Here is a 22,967-nt window from a genome sequence, read left to right as displayed (position 1 = left end):
AAATGAGAATCAAACAGGAATTAAAATTTATAATTCCCTATATTTCCAAATTTGCAAAACCATATTATAAATTTATAATTTACTCTTACTTACCAATGAAAAGGATTGCAGCTCATTACGATTTTCACAAAGAACACTCGACTAATTTCTCTTAAAAGAGCAAATAACAGAAATATGAGAAACTAGATAGGAGAAAATTGTTTTGTGTAAAAAATGTTTGCGAGAGAGTTATTTATAGGACTTTTTTAGAACTAAGAATTTAATAAAAACATAAGTAATTAAATCACACCTTTTAACATCTTTATTTATTTTTTTTTGACAAATAGAGGAAAGAAGATCGAACCTCTGACCAGATTGATAATACATCTTATATCTTTCTGTATATAAGTTGAATTATGCTCATTTCGACACTTTTAACTTCTCTTACAAGTTACACGTACATTTTCTTTAGTATAAGTTACACATACGTTCTCTTTCCTTGAAAAAAAAAACTCATCTAAAATTGTTATCTATTAAATATTAACAATTGCACATTATATTCCAATTGTTCCAAGTAATATATGCATAATAGTTTCATATTATATATTTATATTGTTGGTTGTGTTCTTTTTCTCCCAAAACATGCTTTAGAATTCTCAATGTTGTTTGGATCGTAGATATTATATAATGGCTATAGATATTAAATATCTGAGATTTAAATATATGGGTTTTAAATGTTTAGGATAATTAATGTTTATGTTTGGATGTGCACAATAATTAATATCTGGAAGTTAAATATTTGGGTTCAATTCAATAATTTGTATATAAAACTAAAAGTAAATAATTACTTAATTAAAGGTAAGAGATCAATTAAATTAACATTAATTAATTTATTGTTATGTTAATTAATTGTTTAACTAATAAAATAAAAAATAATTAAATTATTGATAATTAACGATAATAATTTATATTAAATAGTTAAGATAACATAAAATATTAATGGTAAAGATATTAGTTGAAATTTATTAAGTATAGATAATATATTTATATTTAATAATTAATTTAAATTAATAATAATGAATACTCGATATTAATTTATCAATTAATTAAGCTATATTTTTACAAAAACCATGAAATCCACCATTTTACAGGGTTTCAAAAAAACACAAATTAGATGAGTTTTAAAGTTATTTAGATAATAATATTTTAGATTTTAAAGAAACAAATCGAAATATTAAATGTCTATATGAAATCTTATGAAAAAACTTGTGACACAAACGGAACCTTAAAGTAAAATAAGTTTGTTTAAAAAATAACTATGCAAGTATATGACCAACCAAATTTCTAATCAATTAGATGTAGTTAAAGTGAGTTTAACTTATGTGCCACTGAGGTACGTGGTTGGAATTACTCAATCCTATTGTACTAAAAATAATCAAGGTAGCCAAAAAAAGAGAAAAAATAAAAGATAAAATTACTCGGTGATTTATTGAAGTGCCTCCTGGCTCTTGAAAATTTGAGAAAACAGGCTAAAGAATGAGGGGCTGAAATTGTAAATAAAACCGAAATCACAGGTCACATGGGAACCCAGAAGAAAAAGGACAAAAACAGAGACAGCAAAACACGGGGACCCACACCCACAGGCACCTAGCTGTAACAGTTTAGCGTATGGTAAGATAAAGCAACCAACCAAAACCACCCTGTTCCTGTCCTGTCTCAGCCTCTCGAGTTTGAGGCTTGGGTTTCCTGAAAGCATCATAAATAGTCTCTTCTTCCCTCTCAATTCCCACGCCCCTCTACCCTTCATCTTCTTCGATTCAATTCAATTCAATTCAACAGTAGCCGTATCATTCACATTCAGCTATGGAGGCAATCAAGTTGAAGCTCTTCCTGGTGCTGCTGCTGATGGCCTTCGCTGGCACCATTGCTCAATCTGCTACTCCATCTGAGGCTCCTGCTCCTGCTCCTGCCTCTGATGCTTCTCTCTTTTACCCCACTTTCTTTGCTTCTCTTTCTGCTCTTCTTTTTGCCTTCTTCCTTTAAACTTTGATTTGGCATTGCTTCTGTTTCATGCCTTTTCCTTGCTTCTGATTGTATATCGTCTGTCATTTCATTATTTCTTCTAATGAAGCTATATTCTTTCTTATAAATGATGATGTGTTTGTCTTACGCTGATAATAAACACCTCGCCAACATATCAAACAACATTTTATTGTCAAATTGCCAAATCTAACATGAACGATTCACATTAGCAGATCAGCAGCATCCTGCATACGTTAATTTCAAATCGTTTTAAATGTCTCCATAAAAATGGAGTGGTGGGGACTTACTTTAAACTTTAAAGAACTCTTTACAGGGCTTATTATGTATGCTATAGTTTTCCCAGTGAGAATCTGGTACATTCAAATTTCAGAAGCGATTCTATACCCTCCTATCGCTATCAATCTTGCACCTTTGACACATGTTCGCACAGAAAGAAATAATTAAAATGCTTTTAAACTCAAGTCTGGAATTCCGTATTCAAAGAAATTTAGATTACAACATGGCCAAAGAACCACATGGGGAAAAAAACATTATTGTTGAAGCCTGAAATCAACCTGGAAAGGATCTCCATCATCTTGGTCAGTCCTTCATAACCCAAATGATTTTTCTACCTTCTGAATCTGGTTTAGGAAGATCCAAGTCATCTGCATCATCAAGTCCAACATTGGATTCAGTGAATTATCTTAAATACAGTATCAACATCGATGGATACCCGTGCAATAACAATGGCTAGGCACCATGATAATCCAAGCGTATGGATTGCTATCCTAAGCACAGACACGGACGGACAGAGAAAGGGACAGAGATATACCATGACATGGGGGGCAATTCTCACGCAATACACTGGAAATCCAGTGTAAAATTTTAACGGTCCTCCTTCCTTGAGAGTTTTCATGGCACAGTCTAAAGAACCAGAGTAGGGAAATTTTCCCTCAGCATCAGGTTGCATTTTCTGAATTTGAGTCTTCACGTAATCAAAGGGTAGACTACACGCTGAAGCAAAGAATCCTGATACCGTACTGGCACCTAAGAACAACAAGAAATAAACAAATCACAATTAATCGTTCAGAAAGAATTTTAGCAAGAAACACAATGGGAGAGGAGGCCGATACCCCACAGTAGAAACATTTTCAATGCTGCCATTTTAATACTCTCGGAGAAAAGAAAGGAGAAAGACAGACAAAAGAACTTTCAAAGACAGACAAAAGAACTTTCATTCAATTTATAGCTATCCAAGTTCCAACTATATGTGAAAACTCTGAGCAATTCTACGTTCATGGCCTCTTGCCTCTTAAGCATTATAAGCTCAGCTGGTAATACTGAAGAAGTGAGTGGTACATTCAACTCTTTATGGTAGAAGCAGCAAAGAATATCCGTGGGTTACCACTATACAATAAGCTTCCCTAATCATAAATCTAGCATCTACAAACTGAAACAACATAGAAAAAAATATTTAGATCCTCTCATAAAAATAAAGTACAACTCCAAAGAGAGTTAATTAATCACAGATTTACAGTTTTACCTATCTCAAAATTAACTATCATTCCATAGAGACCTCAATCAAGAGATATCACAGCTAATATTGGACCCCAATCATTTACGTCTCATTTGATAGCTATTTCATTTTCTGTTTTTGGTTTTTGAAAATTAAGCATATTTCCTCTCAATTTTTTATAATAATTTGTATCTTTCTTAACTACAAGAATTGAACTTTTACCCAAATTTCAAAAACAAAAACAAGTTTTTTAAAACTAATTTTTTTAGTTTTCAAAATTTGGCTTGGTTTTTGAAAATATTGGTAAAAGCTAAATAACAAATCAATAAATATAGAGGTGAAAGAAGTGTTTATAGGCTTAATTTTCAAAAATAAAAAGCCAAAAATCACATGGTTATCGAACGGGCTTTAATGACCAACAATGATTAGGATTAAGTTAGTTAGGCAAATTATTCTAAACATGTCAAACTGTACCAACGTGAATATGAAATGAATGGATGATTACTAAGAAAGAGATAGGGATAAACTGATGAGAATAACTACATTCCTCTAGCACACGGCAGCACGTAACCAGAGGTGACCATTCAATTATGCGAGTGATACGGACAATGTATCATGCAGAGAAGAAAAATGATAAGTTCTCAGGTCTAAATAGGATTGAGAGATAAAAGAAGATAGCATAAATTAATTGTTTGACTAAAAAAAATTGAAAGATGGATTCCAAGCGAAAATGAGGAGCTAATATTAATTTAGACAATATCGAAGCAAAGTAATCTCCAAAAAAATGGCAAAAACCTAGCAATTGGCATCAGCTTATAGCATTCAAAAACAATCTTACCCAACACTGTAGCAGCTTCGCCAAAACCAAGGTTGTCCTTGAAGAACTCAACACTTTGATCATATGAAGCAAGCATTCCCATGTTCAATCCCATTGCTCTTACAATAGTGGGGCCTGCACCTTTCCAAAGAGCTAAAACCCCCTCATCTGCAAGAATACGATATAGTGCATGGAAGGCGTTTTTATAATTTCGGCGCTGGGCAGCTGGTAAAGTCGCATCTGCTTGCATGCGAATAAGAGCTAAGTCTGCTGGACTACCAACAGATGCTCCAATAGCACCAGCTGTGAGCCCACATAAGGCCTTCTGATACAGTGGAAGGGGCTTTCCCTCGTTGGCTTCAATTGCTTTGTTTGTCAATATCCTAGGGTAAAAATGGAGAAAAACAGATGTATGATTAATCAAATATACAAGAAAAAAAAAAAAAAGAAAAAAAAGAAAAAAAAGAAAAAAAAACTCTACAGTCCAGGAAATGATTCTACTTGGTCCTTGTAGTTTAGAATGTGATGATTGAACTCCAGTAGTCTTAGATGGTCATTATATCAGTATGGTTTTGACTTATTGATGAGTCTCACATAAAAATGACTCGGCACCTAAGAACTTACAATAACATAAACTATAAGATCATTTTTTAAATTTATGGCACCATCTTTCCTAACTGCCATGTGACTTTTCTGTGGGTCCCACTAAGGACAAAATAATTTACGGGGCAATTAAGAACCAGATTTAATCCTACAGTAACCAAATTGTCATGTTTCAAACTATAAGAACCAAGCGATCATTCCTAAAATGTAGGGACTAAGAAGTGCAATTTTTCTTAAAATTCTTTCAAAAAACTATATCGACATGAGAAAGAACAAATGTTGGAGGTAAAACCATAGCCTCATGAATATGATCCAAAGGTGTTCAATTCTAGATTTGTAACACGCTCACTTAAAAGATCCAAGTCTTGCTGTAGTATATGTAGCTTGTCTGAGCAATCCAGCAGATAACCCCTGGTTGGAAAATGAAGTTTAGACAAGATAATCCACAAAACTAAGTGTCGAGCACTAGAGAACCGGAAGAATTTGGAGGGGGGGAAAAAAACCCAAGAAAATTGGCAACAAATCCCCAACAGAAAATCAACTTTGCCAATATCCTAATTCACAAGACACTGAAAATATGTCAAACAGCCACTTAATCTTCAAGTGGTCATGAATTATTACATCATCAGTCTATCAATGGTGACAACAAATAAATAATTCAGTAGAACACAACAAGACGATATGCAGAACGCAATGACATTCCCGAATGATCGGACTCAGTAGTGCGATACTATACTAGTTCAACATGAGATAAATCAATTTGGAATCAGGAATTAATCGAAGCGAAGGAAAGAAAGCGAACAGGGGACGAGTAGAAATACAAGTAAAGATATTATGACCAAAACGTAGAAAGAGGGAAAGAAAGAAAAGTTTTGAGCAGATTGAAAACGCAAACCTTGTAAAAGGCACCAAGACCCTCCTCCTTAAGCATGGTTCTTGTGACCTGGCCAGCGGAGCCTTGACCAAGCTGAATTCTCACCTAAGAGAAAGGCAACAGGGGAGAGTTAGGAAGAAGGCAGAAATGTAACTTGCAGCAGTAGATTAGAAGCAGGAATTGAAGAAGGCATTGGGATATGATGTTTCGGATGGAAGTAGAGAGTACCTTGACCATATCAATGGGTTGGATGACGCAGGTGGCGAGCATACCGGAGGCACCGCCATTAACAAAGGGCTTGACAGTGGGCCAAACGCTGGGGGACTTTGGGTGCTTATCGTCAGCCATTGGTGAGAGCAGAGCAAAGCAGAGGAAAGGAGGAAGTGGAGGTGGAGGTGGTGTATTCCCTTCTCCCGAAAATTAAGGGCCCAACATTTATATCTTTCTTTCGCTTCTCTTCGAGCCTCAGCCTCAAACCTCTTGTCCTTTCCTTTCCCCCATCCATCTATCACACAATCACACGTTCTTCGTCATTCCAAAAAAATAAGACAAAACTTGGGAGCTGAAAAAAAAAATTTGAAAATAAGAGATTCAATAAAAAGGAACGGAAATCTTAGATCTAGAAATATCAAACCTATTAAGTTGATAGGTTTAGATAGTTGAGTTTAAGAAAACTACGTTTAGAGGATAGGTTTTAGAAATCTGTGTTTAGTGTGGAAGTTTAAATAGTATCGAAAGAATGAAATATAGATTTATAAATATTTAGTTTGTGGATATTTTCTTGTATTTAATACTAGTTAGATTTTAGATTAGTTTCATTTGTTATCCTAATTTTTTTAATATAGTTAAGTTTAAAATACACTAAAAAAAATTTAGAAGAATATTTTTTTAAAAAAAATGAAATAGAGATTATAATTTTATTTGATCTATTATTTTAATGATTTGATATTTTAATTTTATTAGATTTTAAAATAAAATTTATAGACTTTTGTCACTTTAACTAATTTGAAAATGACCATTTTTTTTACAATAATTCGCTAACTTAAAATTGAAATAAACTAATATTCTAATATTAAATTTAATTATTGAAAACTATACTTTTCTTTTTTCAAATTACATTTTAGAAATAAAAAATTATAAATTTTAAGTTTTAGTTTTTATTTAGTCGCTAGGTTGTTTTAAACATTTTAAATTTTTACGTTTAGGAAATAATTCGAAGTCTTCGAGCTAGTTAAATTGACTAACGGAAAAAATGAAAATGTTATTAAATTAAATTAAGATTTTCTACACATATAGCTTAAATAAATATACCTATGCAATTGCAGTATATTGGCATGTTTGGAATGACATAGAAAAAGATATCTTTAAAAAATTCATTTTTATTGAAACATCTTTGATAAAAACTCATTAAGATAAAAAATATACATGTATTGCAATTCTTTTTTTAAAGTGTTTTTATATACAAATTTGTATAGTTTATAATATACGAAAAGTGTTTTTATTAAGGTTTTTCAAGGTTGGTTGGTAGCGATCGCCGGAAGTGGCTGTCGGAGGTTGGCCGACGAAGTTCGTGGTCGAAATTTTGCCAGTGTAGGGGAAGGGGTTGCCAAATGTTGGTCGGAATTGGCCGGTGGTGGCCAGAGGTTGGCCGACGATGGTCGCCGATGTGACGGCTAGAGTTGGCCAACGACGGTCGTCAGAGGAGACAGTCGGAGTTGGCCGATAGTGGTCGTCGAGGCTGCGGTGGTCACTGAAGGTGGGGTTTGAAGGTTGGCCAACGTACTTCCTAGATTAAATTAGGAAAAAGGGAGTAATCTATGGGTTTGAATAGTGTTTACTATTCAAACCCATGGAAAAAGGATATAGGAAGTCGAGCTTCCTAAATCCATGCTCCAAACAAGAGTTGGACTTAAGATGTCTAACTCATCCAATCCCAATCCTTGAAATAAACACCCCAAAGAGAATTGTATTTCACGTTGGTAGATATTGTGATTAAATTTACTTTCATCCATCAGCATAAAATTTTGGGTCAATCAATTATTTAAGATACTATCAGAGCAAATTAGTTCATGATGTCTTATGTTCAGACCATGCATTGCTGTTTCCTCTCCATTTGATATTGATTTCCATTTGTTTGGCTCTTCTACATATTTCAAGCCAACAAGTGAAGGGGAGTGTTAGATATTATAATTCAATTTTCATATATATGTTTGGTAGCAAATTCAGAAACTAGTATCTAATTTAAACAAGTGTTTAAAATGTGTTTTATACTATATATTTATAAATCATAAAACTAGTTGGATTTACCCATTGATATTTAGTTGACAATAAACTATTATAAATTTATTTATGAATATGATTTATTTAAAAAAATTATATAATTATTATCTTGTAATATTATATAATTTATAATATATTACATAATACATATTATAGCCCTTTGTTTATAGCACTGAATTGATTAGTAAATTATAAGAGGGCTTTCCATCTAAATAAATAAGCCTTACTATACATCTAAAGTCTTATACTTTTTACACTATAGTCTAATAGACTATTATTTTACACATTTACATTATTAACCTCCTTAGCATTCACTATATATAATGCATACATATTAATGCAAAATAAGCATATCAAGGAAGTTTTTTGTGGTTAAATTGATCTTCTTTTCAAAACCTACGCAAGTATGAAAGTTTCTCAACAAATCTATAAATTGTTGCCCCCATAGATGAAAATAAGAATTAACAAGAACTTTCAAAAGAAAATACTAGGTGTATATGATATATGCAACACTATATATTTGAAGTTTCTAGAAATAAACCAAGGTATATTTGATAAGTGCATGAACAAGACCATTTGCACAATACATCATCTTATATATTGAACAATATATGTGATGTATATCTACAATTTTTAATATATTTATAAACATACCAAAAAAATAAATCATGGTTGATGCGATATATAGTTTTTTTTCTTTTTTTTCTTTTTCTTTTTTTTTTCTTTTTTTTTTTTTTTTTTTTTTTTGCAGATGACCCCTTTTTGGGGGGCCAAATGAAAAATGGGTACTATTTTGAAATTGAATAAAAAGTAGCATTCTGCTTGCATTAGCACCCTGTGAATTTATCCATTCAACCCTGAAAACTGTTCGTACACTGCAATTCATAAGTTTTCTTAATACTCGATATGCTTGATGCTATTGAAATTTGTGCCCTAAAGCCTCGTGGTTTATTAATTGATCAATTTAATCATTAATTATGCAATTATAAATTCCATTAACTGAAAAAATTCAAAGTTATTACATGAAGTCTTGAACGTGTATGTAGTTAACATACAGGTGGATCATATTCAAGAAATAACCTAAAGGTCTATAGTATATGAATAAGGTTGAGTATCTTATCCTGATGACAATGTGGATATGACCCACTTTGTAATAGTTACAAATGATTTGATCCAAACTGTTCATGTGGAGATATGTGAGTGGAGTATCCTATATAAAGAATTTGTATAAGACTCGACTACGAAACATTTAATCTCTCTTTGTAAATCCGTTAATTGATAAGATTAAATTTCATAGGATGATTCTGTGCGACTCGATAATATTTAATCTTGAGTGATTTATGAACTCCTGTTTGTGAGGTTAATCCTTTGATTTGCATGGGTGAGAGCCGCCTTAATAAGCCTACCATTTTGAGAACTTAACTAAATGGGGAGTTGGGAACATAACTTCACAAGATGGAATTCATTTTTTCTCACATAGGGCAATTAGATGAGTAGTTCTCAAGTGCTGATTTCGGCTTGAACAAGGCACCCCATTATCTCACTGGCCCGAGACTTAGTTTATGGTTAGATCATAAATAAATTGTTCATTAGATGAATCAGTGGTACTTAAGAAAAAAAGGTAATTACAGGGGTAAAACGAACATTTCGTTCAACTATAATTATGAACAACACGTGAAGAACCAAGTTGCTTATATTGAGTAAATCCATGGCAACTTGTCCTATAGTGCATAAGAGTTCAACTATAGGTCTATAGTGGTTTGCCATGTAATCAATGAATGAATACTAATTTAATTAAAGAGTTTAATTAAATAATCTTGGATTATTGGAGCTTATAATCTAGGTCCATAAGGTCCCCTTGCTAGTTCACCATTGACTAACAAGGATCAACTATGTTGAAGGAAAATTTGAAATGTTCAAATTTATCAGGGAAAATATTAATTGTATTAGATACAATTAATTACATGAATTTATTATAAAGATTGTTTGAATGAGATTCAAATTATAACTTTATAATATAGGGAATTAATTTATTTGAATATGATTCATATAATAAATTATTTATTTGGATGAGATCCACATAAATAAATAAAATATTTAATTTGAATAAGATTCAAATTAAATAGATAATGGAGAAGTGATTTATTAGAATATGATATAAATAATTAATTACTTGGATGAGATCCATATAATTAAGTTACTTAATTTAAACAAGATTTGAATTAAATAATTGGATAAAAAATTAATTAATTAATTTGAATTAGATTCAAATATTAATTATTTAATTTAGATGAGATTCAAATTAGAGATTATGCCGGAGATAAATATTTAAATACGATTTAAATATTTTAAACCATTTAATATGGTATATTATTTGGGTAGATATTTATTAATATTGGATATTATTAAATATTTAATTTAAAATCTTTGTAGAAGGGTTATCCCAATATGATTAAGAGTAACCAATAGAGTTCTATAAATAGGGTCCTTGAGAGTTCTCATAGAACATACTCTACGCTCTCTACAATAATAATCTCTACGATTACTCGGAAACTCTCTCTAGAAGTTCTCCCAATTTTCTTAGAAAAGTTCTAAAAAAATTATTCTTCTTTATTCCCTCTATTCTTTCAAGAAACAGTTCCCACAAGCTAGATCCTTGCAAAAGTCATAGAAAGGAATATCTCATGAAATTAGAAGAATTTTAAGAAGAAGATTACTAGTTTAAGGAAGAGATTTTGCTGCAATTTTGGATTGACAAAGGCATGTTGCTTGACCATTTTCTTGTCTACTCGATTTTTAATTATTTCAAGAAATCAAAGAAAGCGATCACACGCTTCCATCAGGATTCAATTCCCTTCAAATGCTTGATGCTCTACGCTCTATGCTTTACGTTATATACTCGTTGCTCGATACTCGATATTCGATGCTCTATACTCTACATTCTATGCTTCATTTACTCGATGTTTGATGCTCGATGCTCTATGCTTTATGCTTGATTCAGAAGTTCACTCGATGCTCGATACTCTAATGATCTATACTCTATGTTTGATGCTCGATGCTTGATGCTCAGTGCAAAGAAATGCAGAAAAAATAAAAAGAAAAAAAGGAAGAAAAAATACAGAAAACTGGGAAAATAAGAAGAAGAATGCAGAAAAAAAGAGCAAAAGAAAAAAAAAACAGAAGAAGAAATGCATAAAAAACATAGAAAAAATGAATTGCAGAAAAAATGAAGAAAGAAGAAGAAGAAACTCATAAAAAATGAAAAAAAGAAAAAAGAAAAAAAATTGTAAAACGAAAAAAACGGAATAAGAATGCATTCAAGATTAAAGTGGTAATTTCACATAGTGATAACATAAGTAGGAGGCCAAAATTCATTGATTTTCAAGGAAGTACCCATTCTTCATTTGGGCCCCTTATTTTGGGTCATCTATATCATTCTTCTTGATATATATTTACATTTCCCAGTACATTGTCAGTATATTCGACATATGCTTAATATCTCAGTGGAAAAATGATCCATTTTCAGCTAGGAATATAGAAGAAAGTAAATGAAATCTCTCCAAAAATGAAAACGGTAACAATCAAACTTTTCAACATTTACTAATAGGACGTTATTGCAGACCTTAGATAAAAAAATTAACCCTTTGCTCCAATAAAAATAAAAAGATCTCATATGTCAAATAAAATTAATAAAATTTCACTAAGACAACTCAAAATATTTGTTTGGGGTCCCCCTAAAAACATACATTTAAAACTAGAAAACATTGAAGAACTTGAAAGTTTAACATAAAATGTTCCAAAATTTCAAATACCAAGATTCATTTCAAACATGAAAAACATGAAAATGTGAGGGGAAGCTTTTGTTTGGTCCCAATGGTACGGTTATGGATTCTTCTTGTCATTCACCGGTCCGTCCTTGCCCTTATTTGAAATCATAAGAAGGGGTAAGTATGAAATACTCAGGAAGTGACCCACTACTGAGCCCACTAGGTGAATTTGTTAGTCTTCCTATCTGGGCATCAGTGTACGCTTTATAACATTGCAGTCGTGGTGATCCCATAGTAACATAAATCATGGAAATCTAATGGTCCCGAAGGAACATAAATCATGGCAGTCTAATGATCCCAAAGGAACACATATCATGGCAATCTAGTGAATCCGAATGAACACATATCATGGATAGTCTAGTGAACCTGAATGAACACATATCATGAATAGTCTAGTGAACCTGAAAGAACACATATCATGACAGTCTAGTGACTCCAAAGGAACACGAAGCATAACAATAGTGGTGATCCCTTAGAGACACAAAGTTAGTCATAAATGGTGAACTCGAAGGTTCACAAACATAAGATGCACACTGCCCAATACGAGTGCTATTAGTCAACATCAGCCTAACATGCAACATACTGTTGGGCTTTATGCCCTAAAACTCGTAGATAGTAAATGTAAAGTAATTGACTGTCATCGATAAAGAGTTATCGATGTTATTTTAATAAGTGTTACTGGTTGTGTTGTATTCATTTTGTCTCAATAACTCTAAATCCAATAACTAACATCCTAGACTGTTTTATTAGTCTTGAACTATATATAGAGACATAAAAGAATCAATGTTAAAGATACAACCTAAAAAGGTCTATAGTATAGAGATAAGGTTGGGTACCTTATCCTAGTGATACTATGGATACGACTCACTTTGTATTTGACACAAACGCAAAAACCTAACACATTCGTGTAGGGGATATGCGAGTGAGGGCATTCTATACAATGAGTTTTCATAAGACTAGACCTCGAAATAGTAACCACTAGATGTGACACCGTTAACTAGTTAGGTTTCTATTTCAATAGGATGACCTAGGCAACTTAATTTTAATCCTGAGTCTAATATGAACTCTTGTTCATGAGGGATTTGTTGGGTGTTATGTCCTAAAACTCGTGGTTTGTAAACAATAAACTTATTCTTATAAATTCAATAAAGTTTTTATTGAAGTTTGATTCAACAAAGTATTGAATATATGAGTTGCTTATTTCGTTTTAGAAATAAATCCAATAAACTAAAAGATCCATGACTATTACATGAGTACTTGAACTTTTTGTGGAGACATAAGAGTGGATCAGGTTCGAGTAAATAGTCTAAATGATCTATAGTATATGAATAAGGTTGGATACCTTATTCTGGTAATACTATCAGATGCGGCCCACTCTATAGTTGTTACAAAGAGTTGTAAAGTGCTACAAATGAAGTGATCCTGATTCGTACATGTACTAGTGGCATGAGGAGTGGAGGCATCCTATGCTATGAGTTTGCGCAAGATCGAATCGAGAAATAAGTCACTCTTACTTTATAACACTGTTTACTATTTAAGACTAACTATTTTAAAATGATGACTGGTGAGAGGAAAATGTAATATCTTGTTTGCGTTGATTTCTATGCATCGATGGTCATGCGTTAAACCGCAAAGTATGTTTTATGCGTTAATCGTATATGCAATGACCATACGTTCCTATCATAAGTTTTCTTGCTCTATTGGCAAGTATATCGAGAACACAAGTTTCTCGTGATGATCCGAGGTTGAACACAGGGACTTGTAACTAAAATGATGTTTGTGAAGTAATGCGTTTGAGGCGGTGAATAAAAAAAAAAAGAAAAAAATTAATTGCTATGTGCTACTCCTACTCTTAACTAAACAGATTGAATAATGGAAGTTTTACTATGAGAATTGGTAGAGATGTGGCAACTGTTAATGCGTAATAAAATGCATGGAGAATAATTGTGAGGGGGATAAATTCACCGCGTCATTAAGCTTGGTCACAAGGGTAATCCAAGCTCGCTACACTAACGCATCACACACCTCTCAGTAGTTAGACACGTGCTTATATCTCTATAATGCATGGTTGCACTGAGCATAAGATTATTCCTATCTCTAGGAACACTACTTACTTTGCTTAGTGAGTTCTACTACTTACCCTCTCGGGCATTTGGTTATAGCTACTCAGCTCATAGACAAGCATAGTAATAGCCTCGCACTAAGAAAAAAGGATTGACCCATTATACTCGCGCAACGCACACCTCTCGGTGATTTGCTACAAGCGTCATATCTCTATGCTGCATGATTGAGTATGCGATAACTCTTGCAATCAACAATTAACTAATACGATGAAAGTAAAAGATGATAAAGAAGAAGATGATGATATAAATGGTGTTGAAGGAACTAAAGAGATGCATTGATTACAAAATTTATTAATGTCTTAAGCCAAAATGTAATACAATACAGAGGTAAGAAGAAAGATGGAGGGCTAGATGTAGGCAATCTCTTACTTCCATCAGATATACGTCAAGGCTGCCGGTGGTGTCATGGATGGGTGGTGGAGTAGTCTCTCTCGAGCTCTATCTCCGGTGAAGCTCCAGTCGTCACTCAAAAAGGGTTGTGGGAATGAAGAACTCTCAAAGAATGTCTTGCTCTTATCTATGATCACAAGAATCTGCCCAAGGCAGAGACTCAGATGCCTTGAATTTAGGCTCTAAGGCTCTATTTATAGGGCTCAAACGTCGACAGCATTGATAGTCCCGCTCTGAATCACTGCTATTTCTAACGCGGTAGGTGAAATGTCAGCATCATCTTATCTCTTTGATACTCCCAAGGTATGCGTTCATGATCGATTCTTCTGAAGTATCAACGCATTCCACCCACTTTACGATCATCCTTTTATCATAGCTATCGTTCTGTAGCTGCAGCATTCCATGCGACGAACTGGTCTTCATGAAGATCAACACATGTGATCACCTTGAGATGGTTTGGGATCAATGCATGCGATCAATTCCTGCAATAGCTACAAAAATAGACATTTTGACGCAGAATAACGCATGATGTAGGGTTAGCGAGAATTTTCAGTGCTGATTGACGCAAGCTTATTATTCCACATGAATCTTTAGTAATATTAAGGCATACTCTACCCATCAACGTTCATAATTCAAATAAAAGGCTACAATAGCTTGTATTTCTACAAGCTATCAATGACCTAGGTAACTTGAGATTAATTTTGAGTTAACTGTGAACTCCTGTTTATTCGAGATTATCCTTAGATTTGCATAAACGAGGGTTGGCTTAACAACGCCAACTCAATAAGCCTCCCATTTCAGGGGTAAGACCGGGTAGATAGCTAGGGACATGGAGTGCAAGATAGAATCCACTCATACCCGCTTTCAGGGATAGTAGAGAGGTTGTTCCCTTAAGTGCTGACTCCGGATCTTGAGCAAAGGGCCCCACCCTCTCATTGGCCCGAGAGAGACTTGGTTTGTTGATCGGATCACAAACCAATTGTTCATTAAAGGATCAGGGATAGTAGAGAGGTTATTTCTTTAAGTGCTAACTCCGGGTCTTAAATAAGGGGCCCCACCCTCTCATTGGCCCGAGAGAGACTTGGTTTGTTGATCGGATCACAAACCAATTGTTCATTAAAGGATCAATGAGACTTAAGAATCAAAAGATAATCTCAGGGGTAAAACAACCATTTGACCCAACCGTTATTACGAACAACTTGTGAAGGGTTAACTTACTAATCATTGTTATATTAAGTGGACACAATATATCTACAGTGAGAAGAGTGCAACTCTGAGCTTTAGTGGAGTGACCTAGTAGTTAAGAAATGAGGGTTAATTCAGTGTAAAGAGTTTAGCTGATTAATCTCGGATTGTTAGCCTTAGAGTAGCATGATGAGTTGATTTGAAATGTTCAAATTAGAATTAAGGAAATTAGTAATTATATGTGATATAATTATACATTTAATTTTGAAATTAAACGAAATTAGATAATTGGTTAATATTTAAATATGATTTAAATATTCATGAATAGGGATTTATGATAGTGGAATTGATGATTAATTAATTTGATATTTGATATTAAATTAATTAGAATTAATTAAATTGTTTAATTAATTATTAATTATTAATTTTATTAGAAAAATGAATTATTGAGTTAATTTTTGTAAAATTAATAAAAACTCAATTTTAATTAAAAAAAATTAAAATTGAAAAGTTAATTTTCAATTTTAATTTTGGAAAAGTTTCAAAATTGAAATAAAAATTGGAAAATTAGAAAATTGGAAAAGTGAGAATTTCCCACTTCTTCAACCTAGCAGCTCATTCATGATTCCACCATTTTTACAGCTCAAATTCTCAAGCATGAGCTGGAATACATGCAAGATGTTGATTTGCATGAAAGTCATGCAATATAACAATGAGATCTGAGTGGAAATGAGGAGGCAATCGGTTGCAATTTTGCTAAAAAAATTGGTTGCAGAAGTGTTCTTCACACTGTTGAAAAACTAGTTCTTCACCTCCAATTTCCCTAATTCAAGCTTGTTTTGAGTCCCACCACTCAATCTAAGGCTCCAAGAGAATAGTTGGGAAGACCTTGTGGTGGATATAGAGGTAACCCGAGTGTAAAACGATAATTTGACCCAGCTCCAACTGGTGTTACGAATACCCGTGAAGGACTAACTTATTGTTATTCGTCTATATCTGTAGACACATAAATATATCTGCAGTGAGAAGAGTGCAGCTTCGAGTCTTTAATGGAGTGTGTCTACAGTTAATGAATATTGATTAATTTGGTTAAAGAGTTTAGCCAATTAATCTCATATCATTGGAACTTCTGATCTGTAGGTCCATGAGGTCCCCTTCTTAGTTCATAAAGGGAATTGAGGTAATTATGCTTTGAATAGAGTTTGAAATATTCAAATAAACTACTTAGGAAAAATAATATAATGTATAATGATACATTATAATATAAAGTTTATTTTTTAATTACATTTTATAAATTTAATTTTGAATATGATTCAAAATTAACTTATGAGAGAATTAAATATTTGAAGGAGTTCAAATATTAATTTAATACGAATTGGATTTATATTAAAAATATAGGTTAAAATTAATGTGTATTAGATGCATGTTAAAATTATAGGTTATGAGATAAATACATCTGAATATTATTCAAATGTAAGCTAAATTAAATATTTGATATTTAGTTTGGCGATTATTTAATTGGAGAATTAAGTAATTATTTAATTTGATTTGATTTGATTTGATTTAATTGAATTAATCGAATTAAAACTATAGATTATGTGATAAATGTTTAATTTAAATATGATTTAAATGAAATCATTAATTAAATAAGATTTAAATAAATATTAATGATTAAATTAGTTAATTTAATTTAAATTAATTTATTTAATTAAAAGTTAACTCCCATGTAGGGAGTTAACAAAAACATGGGAAGAATCCCACGTTTCACTCTCTCTTTCTCTCTTTTAATAAAACACTTGCAAAACGTAATGTTTCTAGCTTTTCCTAGTGTAATTTTACAATAGGCTATTTATTTTTTGCCTCGGTAATGTTTCTGGCTTTTCCTAGTATATGAGTATTTCGTGTTTCCTAAATTAATTTCGAGTTTGATCATGTATTCTTCCACTTCGTTAGGGCTTTCATCCCTAAAAAAGATATAAAAGTCATCTTGTAGTATTAATTTAGGTTTTTGAAATTTGCATTGGGTTTTTGGTGGGATTAATTGCATTGTGAATATAATTTTTGCGAATGAATGTTTATGGTAGTTTATGGCCATAGAATTTCATGTGTTTTTATTCGATCAAATTGTAAAGGTCCTTGCGTTTTGGGCATTTAATCATGTAACTCGAGTCTTCTGTAAGTCTATGTCTAGAATTAGGACTTTAATCGATGAAGATCGATACCAGTTTTGGTAAAAAAATGGAAGGACAATCGACAAACTGCCCAAAATTGTATTATGGTGTCGCAGCGTTGCAACGCTGCTCACAGTGTTACAACGCTATGACAAAGTGATGCTAGGGCTACGTTGCGCATGGTTCAGCTGCAGTCTAGGGTGGTTCGGTCTAATTCGATTGGTTCAAAGTGGTTTGGTTTGGTTTGGTTTTGCACTAGGGTTGCTTGGTTCGTGGTTTTAGGGTCCGGTTCGAAGTGGTTGGGGTCTGTTCCTTGGTCTGGTCTAGTTCTGGAGCGGCAGAAGCATTTTTTAGGATAAAATTAGCATAATTGTTATAATCTATTACTTTATTTTATTGTAGGGGCCAAATTACCGATTCATTTGCTATTGGACATCATTTGGATAAATACCACACAGGCTAAACATGTTCATGCATTTTTAATATTTATAAGCGTTATAATGTATGGTTTTATGCATGATGTGGATATGATTTAGTGAGTTATTTAATATATCTGATATGATGCATGACATTACTTAGATAAATATAAAGAGTTATGTTTATTAATGTCTTGTATATGCTTGGTGGATTTTCATGAGTTGTTTAATATAAATGTTATATTAATAAATTTGAAATCAATTTACATTGAGCATGACACATCCATAGTTCAATATAATTTTTATATTAAAGTCATGAAATGCACGTAATATGATTTTCTTGTTAATTAAAATTTGATTTTTAATCAAGTAAACCATAGAAAGTATGATTATAGGGCTAATAATTAATTTTGTAATAGTTATAAAATCAATAATTAGTAACCGTTAACTTATAAAAAAGAATTGCATGCAAACTTAGGATATTAGGGAATTGGAAATATTTTTAAAATGTTTAAAATTAATCTAGACCTTAGATCACATTAATTCTAATAAGATTAGAATTATGTCTTATTTGTTTTAATAAATTTAAAATATGACTAATAGGACAAATAAGACTTTTGGGTAATAAGGGAACTCTACCGGTGAAGTTATGTCTAGGTTGGGGGTTCTTAAGATGATGGTTTATGGAACACCTTCTACCTGGAAACTTACCCCAAACTTGAGTTGAATTAACCTTAATCATGTTAGCATGCAATAGCACTAGGTTAATTAAATGGTTTAATTTACCTAGAACATTAGAATAAAGACCTTATTATAAGAGTTATAATAGGCATAGACTTAGATAGATTCATTAGCCAGAATTTAACTAAGTATAATAAAAATCCTAAATTGATAGAACACTTTAATGGGAGAAAAATTGTATATGGGATATATCAATTTTTAGCTTTCACGTCTCTAAGAGTTCACATTGTGAAATCCATGCTCAACTTCGTGTCACCTTGGGTGCGGCCTCCCTTCGGAAAGTATTTGCATGGGTCAATACTAAGGTGAAAAGGGAAAGTACTCATAGTAAGTGGGAGGACGTGTGCCAACATATCCTACGGTCTCCTCCATTAGGTTACACCGTGAGATTCCTATGATCCGTCTGCGTGTCGTCCTAGAGTGACCATCCCTTCGGAGGGCTTGATTATATGATTTAGAACAACAAAAACTCTAGTAATGGATAGAGTTTCTTAGGTTAATCTTCAACAGTGATCTTTCCTTACGGTAGCCTGTTAAAGCGTACCTCTACCGAAAATGGCAGGGTTACACTTAGAGAATGAATTAAGTTAGTTAATAAATCCTTGATCGAAAAATAGTAACTAAGAACTATAGGAATAAGAGATATTCTGGTATTAGTAATTAGCTGAGATTGTCTCATTTAGGGGAGGGGTAGCTGATCACCCTTCGGTAGCTGGTACTCTAAACCTCTGAAGTATCGTTGCAAAAACTAAATCAATAGTTTAATTAGAGTTCTGTGATGCCTTCTTTTTGCTGAATTGATTGGATACTTGTTTTTGTATAATGAGTTAAGATAAATATAACTAATACGATCAATTGTTTGTTATTCGTTTCAGCATATCTTCCATAATCATTTCCTTGCTAAAGAATGAAAAACTAATTAGTGAAAATTATGCGATGTGGAAATCTAACTTGAATATGATTCTAGTTATAGATGATCTACTGTTCATCTTAACGGAGGAATGTCCTCCAATCTCCGCTCGGAATGCATCCCAGACATTAAGGGATGCTTATGACCGCTGGACAAAGGCCAATGACAAAGCTCGAGTCTACATCTTGGCAAGTCTGTCTGACATTCTTACCAAGAAACACGAGGCCATGATCACTACATGTCAGATCATGGAGTCTCTCTAAGAGATGTTTGGACAACCGTCCTCTCAGATCCAGCACGAGGCCTTCATATAAATTTATAATGCGGGAATAAAGGAAGGTCGGTCAATGAGAGAACTGATAGAGTAAACTAACATGCAGCGGAAGAAATCAGAATCAATAAACACGCTAATTACACTTATTTTGAGTTTAAAAACATGCATTAAAACAGTTTTCAAAAGAGGGTTCATGAACACATTACTTTTGATGAAAACCCTTCAAATTCCAGCTGAAATCCACAAGTTTGTCCTTCAATCTTTCAGTAGATCACTAAGAGGATCTTCTCTACTATCCTCAGCCTTGGATTGTGTGGTGGACTGAATTGAGGGCAATTGATTAAGGAAAATGGAGGGTTTTGTGAGAAGTAAATCCAATAGAATTTCAACAATTCAACAGCTTGCATGGAGGTCCAATTGAAGTCAAATACTTCAATTTAAAGTGCAGGACCATGTATTTCGGGATGAAATGCTAATGCCACTTTAATTTCCATTGAAATTGAAGTGGCATGAGGTGGATTAGTGAATGGGAAAATCTAATTTGGATTTTCCCACTTTCTAATTTTAAACCAATTTTAAATGAATTTTGATAAATTTAAATAAAACTTAATTTATATTAAATTTGATTTTCAAATTCAATTTTAAAATTAAGTTTTATAATTTTTAATTTTTAAAAAATCCAAAATTTCAATTAATCAAATTGCCAATTTTGAACACAAATTTCAAAATTAAATTTTATTAAATTGGATAATTAATTAAACTAATTTAATTAATTTAATTTAATATCAAATATTAAATATTATATTTCACCTCATCAAATATTTAAATCATTATTTAAATATTTTGGAACTCTTCAATTTCGTTTATTTTAACAAAATTAAACGATTTAATTGTGTCAAATACAATTAATAAAATCTTTAATTGAATTTGAACATTTCAAATTCAAAACCCTAGTTTCAAATTTGAACATTTCAAAACTTCTCAATTCACTAATCCAAAATATAATTTACGAGCTAGTAGAGGCACCTTATGGACCTACATATCACGAGCTCCAACGATTTGAGATTAATTGGCTAAATTCTTTAGTCCAAATTAATCAACATTCGTTAACTACCGAGACACACCATTATAGCTCGATAGTTGCACTCTCTTTACTATAGATATATTTCTGTCCACTTTAACCATAATCTATGAGTCAATCATTCACAAGTTGTTTGTATTTACAACTAGGTCAAAATTACCGTTTTATCCCTGTAAATACATTTTGCTCCTTAAGCTCCCACTGATCCTTTTTTGAACAATTGGTTTATAGTCCAACTAATAAACCATGATCCTTTCGATCATGAGAGGGTAAGACCCCGTTTTTCAAGACCAGGAATCAGTACTTAAGAGAACAACCTATCTGTTAACCCTAAGTCGAGTAAGAGTGATTTCCATCTTGCAGGACTATGTCCCCAACTATCTATCCGATCTTATCCCCAACATGGGAGACTTATTGAGCAGTGTTGTTGGACTACTCTCTCCTATGCAAATCAAAGGATAATCACGAATAAATAGGAGTTCATAGTTAGCTCAAGATTAAGATCGATTACCCTAGGTCATCGAATTTAAAATAGTCAGTTTTAACAGTAAACGGTGGTTATAAAGAAAAGTGACTATTTCGAGGTTCATTCTTATGCAAACTCCTTACATAGGACGACCTCACTTCTCATGTCAACACATGAACGAATCAGGATCACTTCGTTTGTAGTACTTCACAATAAATTGTAATAACTACAGAGAGAGCCACATCCAATAGTGTCACCAAGATGAGGTACCCAATCTCATCCATATACTTATAGACCATTTTGGCTATATACTAAAACTCGATCTATTTTTATGTCTCCACATAAAATTAAAGTATTCATGTTATAACCATTGATTTGTTTATTGGATTTTTATAACAGAACGTAATATCAATAACAAGTTATTAAATAAAATACTCAATAATACTTTTATTGATAAATAAAATATGTTTTAAACATTTACGAAATGTGAGTTTTAGGACATCTCAACAATCTCCCACTTGGACTAATACTCCAGTGAGTTACAAATATATCCTATATAATTAATTCCCTCAATCAATTAAAACATTTCAAATCAATAAAAAATTAATTCTCAATAGTCCCTGTTGAGCTATAAAGGAAACCTTATGGACTTGTAGATTGAAGCTCCAATGGTACTTTAATAATTAATTAATCTCCTTTAATTAAATTATTCGACACCCATAATTGCAGGTCACTCTACTAAAGACTGACAACTACACTTTTCACACTACAGATATATTATGTGTCCATTGGATATAACCAATCAACAATGCAATGACCCTTCATAGATTGCTCGTAAGTACAACTGAGCCAAAATTACCATTTTGCCTTTGTTGTTACATCTAACTCCTTAAGTACCATTGATCTCTCTAATAAACAATAAATCATAGTCCAACTATGACCAAACCCCTCTCGGGCTAAGAGAAAGTGTGACACCACATTGTTCAAGCCTCGGAATCAACTCTTAAGGGAGCAATTTATCTACTTACTTAGACGTTAGGGAATGAGTGAATTTCGTCTTGTGTAGCTGTGTTCCCAGCTCCTTAATCAGACGAATCCCTAAAATGGTAAACTTATTGAGTCGACGATCTGGCCACTCTCACCCATACAAATCAAAGGATCGCCTTATAGGTAGGAGTTTACAACTCACTCAGGATGTAGGTCATTTCAGTTATGGTCATCCTGGTGAAATGTAAGTCTATTATCAACGACGTTATATAATGTGACTATTCATTTCGTGGTCTGGTCTTATA

General features: G+C 32.6%; 2 protein-coding genes across 2 annotated transcripts; one reads left to right on the top strand and one right to left on the bottom strand.

The window, feature by feature from the left end:
• The first annotated feature begins 1,476 nt into the window (after positions 1–1,476).
• LOC120089201 (arabinogalactan protein 13-like) lies at positions 1,477–2,129 on the top strand. The gene has a single exon (XM_039046612.1). The coding sequence runs from the start codon at positions 1,843–1,845 to the stop codon at positions 2,020–2,022; it is 180 nt and encodes a 59-aa protein (XP_038902540.1). The 5' UTR covers positions 1,477–1,842; the 3' UTR covers positions 2,023–2,129.
• A 247-nt stretch (positions 2,130–2,376) lies between these two features.
• On the bottom strand, positions 2,377–6,264 carry LOC120089200 (mitochondrial dicarboxylate/tricarboxylate transporter DTC-like). Its single transcript, XM_039046611.1, has 6 exons — positions 6,040–6,264; positions 5,833–5,916; positions 5,287–5,348; positions 4,356–4,717; positions 2,834–3,048; positions 2,377–2,666 (listed from the first exon to the last, which is right to left on the bottom strand). Exons 1-6 carry the CDS (start codon positions 6,157–6,159, stop codon positions 2,610–2,612), a joined length of 900 nt encoding a protein of 299 aa, XP_038902539.1. The 5' UTR covers positions 6,160–6,264; the 3' UTR covers positions 2,377–2,609.
• Positions 6,265–22,967: the final 16,703 nt, after the last annotated feature.

The sequence above is a fragment of the Benincasa hispida genome, chromosome 10 (assembly GCF_009727055.1).
Source record: "Benincasa hispida cultivar B227 chromosome 10, ASM972705v1, whole genome shotgun sequence".
Taxonomy (NCBI): domain Eukaryota; kingdom Viridiplantae; phylum Streptophyta; class Magnoliopsida; order Cucurbitales; family Cucurbitaceae; genus Benincasa; species Benincasa hispida.
Note: the sequence above shows the minus strand (reverse complement) of the source record. Positions and strands in the feature narration are given on the sequence as shown.

Bases quoted from the DNA above. Each gene is read 5' to 3' on its own strand.
- LOC120089200 (XM_039046611.1), bottom strand. From the start codon at position 6,159: ATGGCTGACGATAAGCACCCAAAGTCCCCCAGCGTTTGGCCCACTGTC. The intron at 4,718-5,286 runs GTGAGCGTGTTA...TTTTTACCCTAG, and splicing joins GCAAGACTTGGATCTTTTAA to GATATTGACAAACAAAGCAA. The intron at 2,667-2,833 runs GTATATCTCTGT...TTGATGATGCAG, and splicing joins GAATTGCCCCCCATGTCATG to ATGACTTGGATCTTCCTAAA.
- LOC120089201 (XM_039046612.1), top strand. From the start codon at position 1,843: ATGGAGGCAATCAAGTTGAAGCTCTTCCTGGTGCTGCTGCTGATGGCC.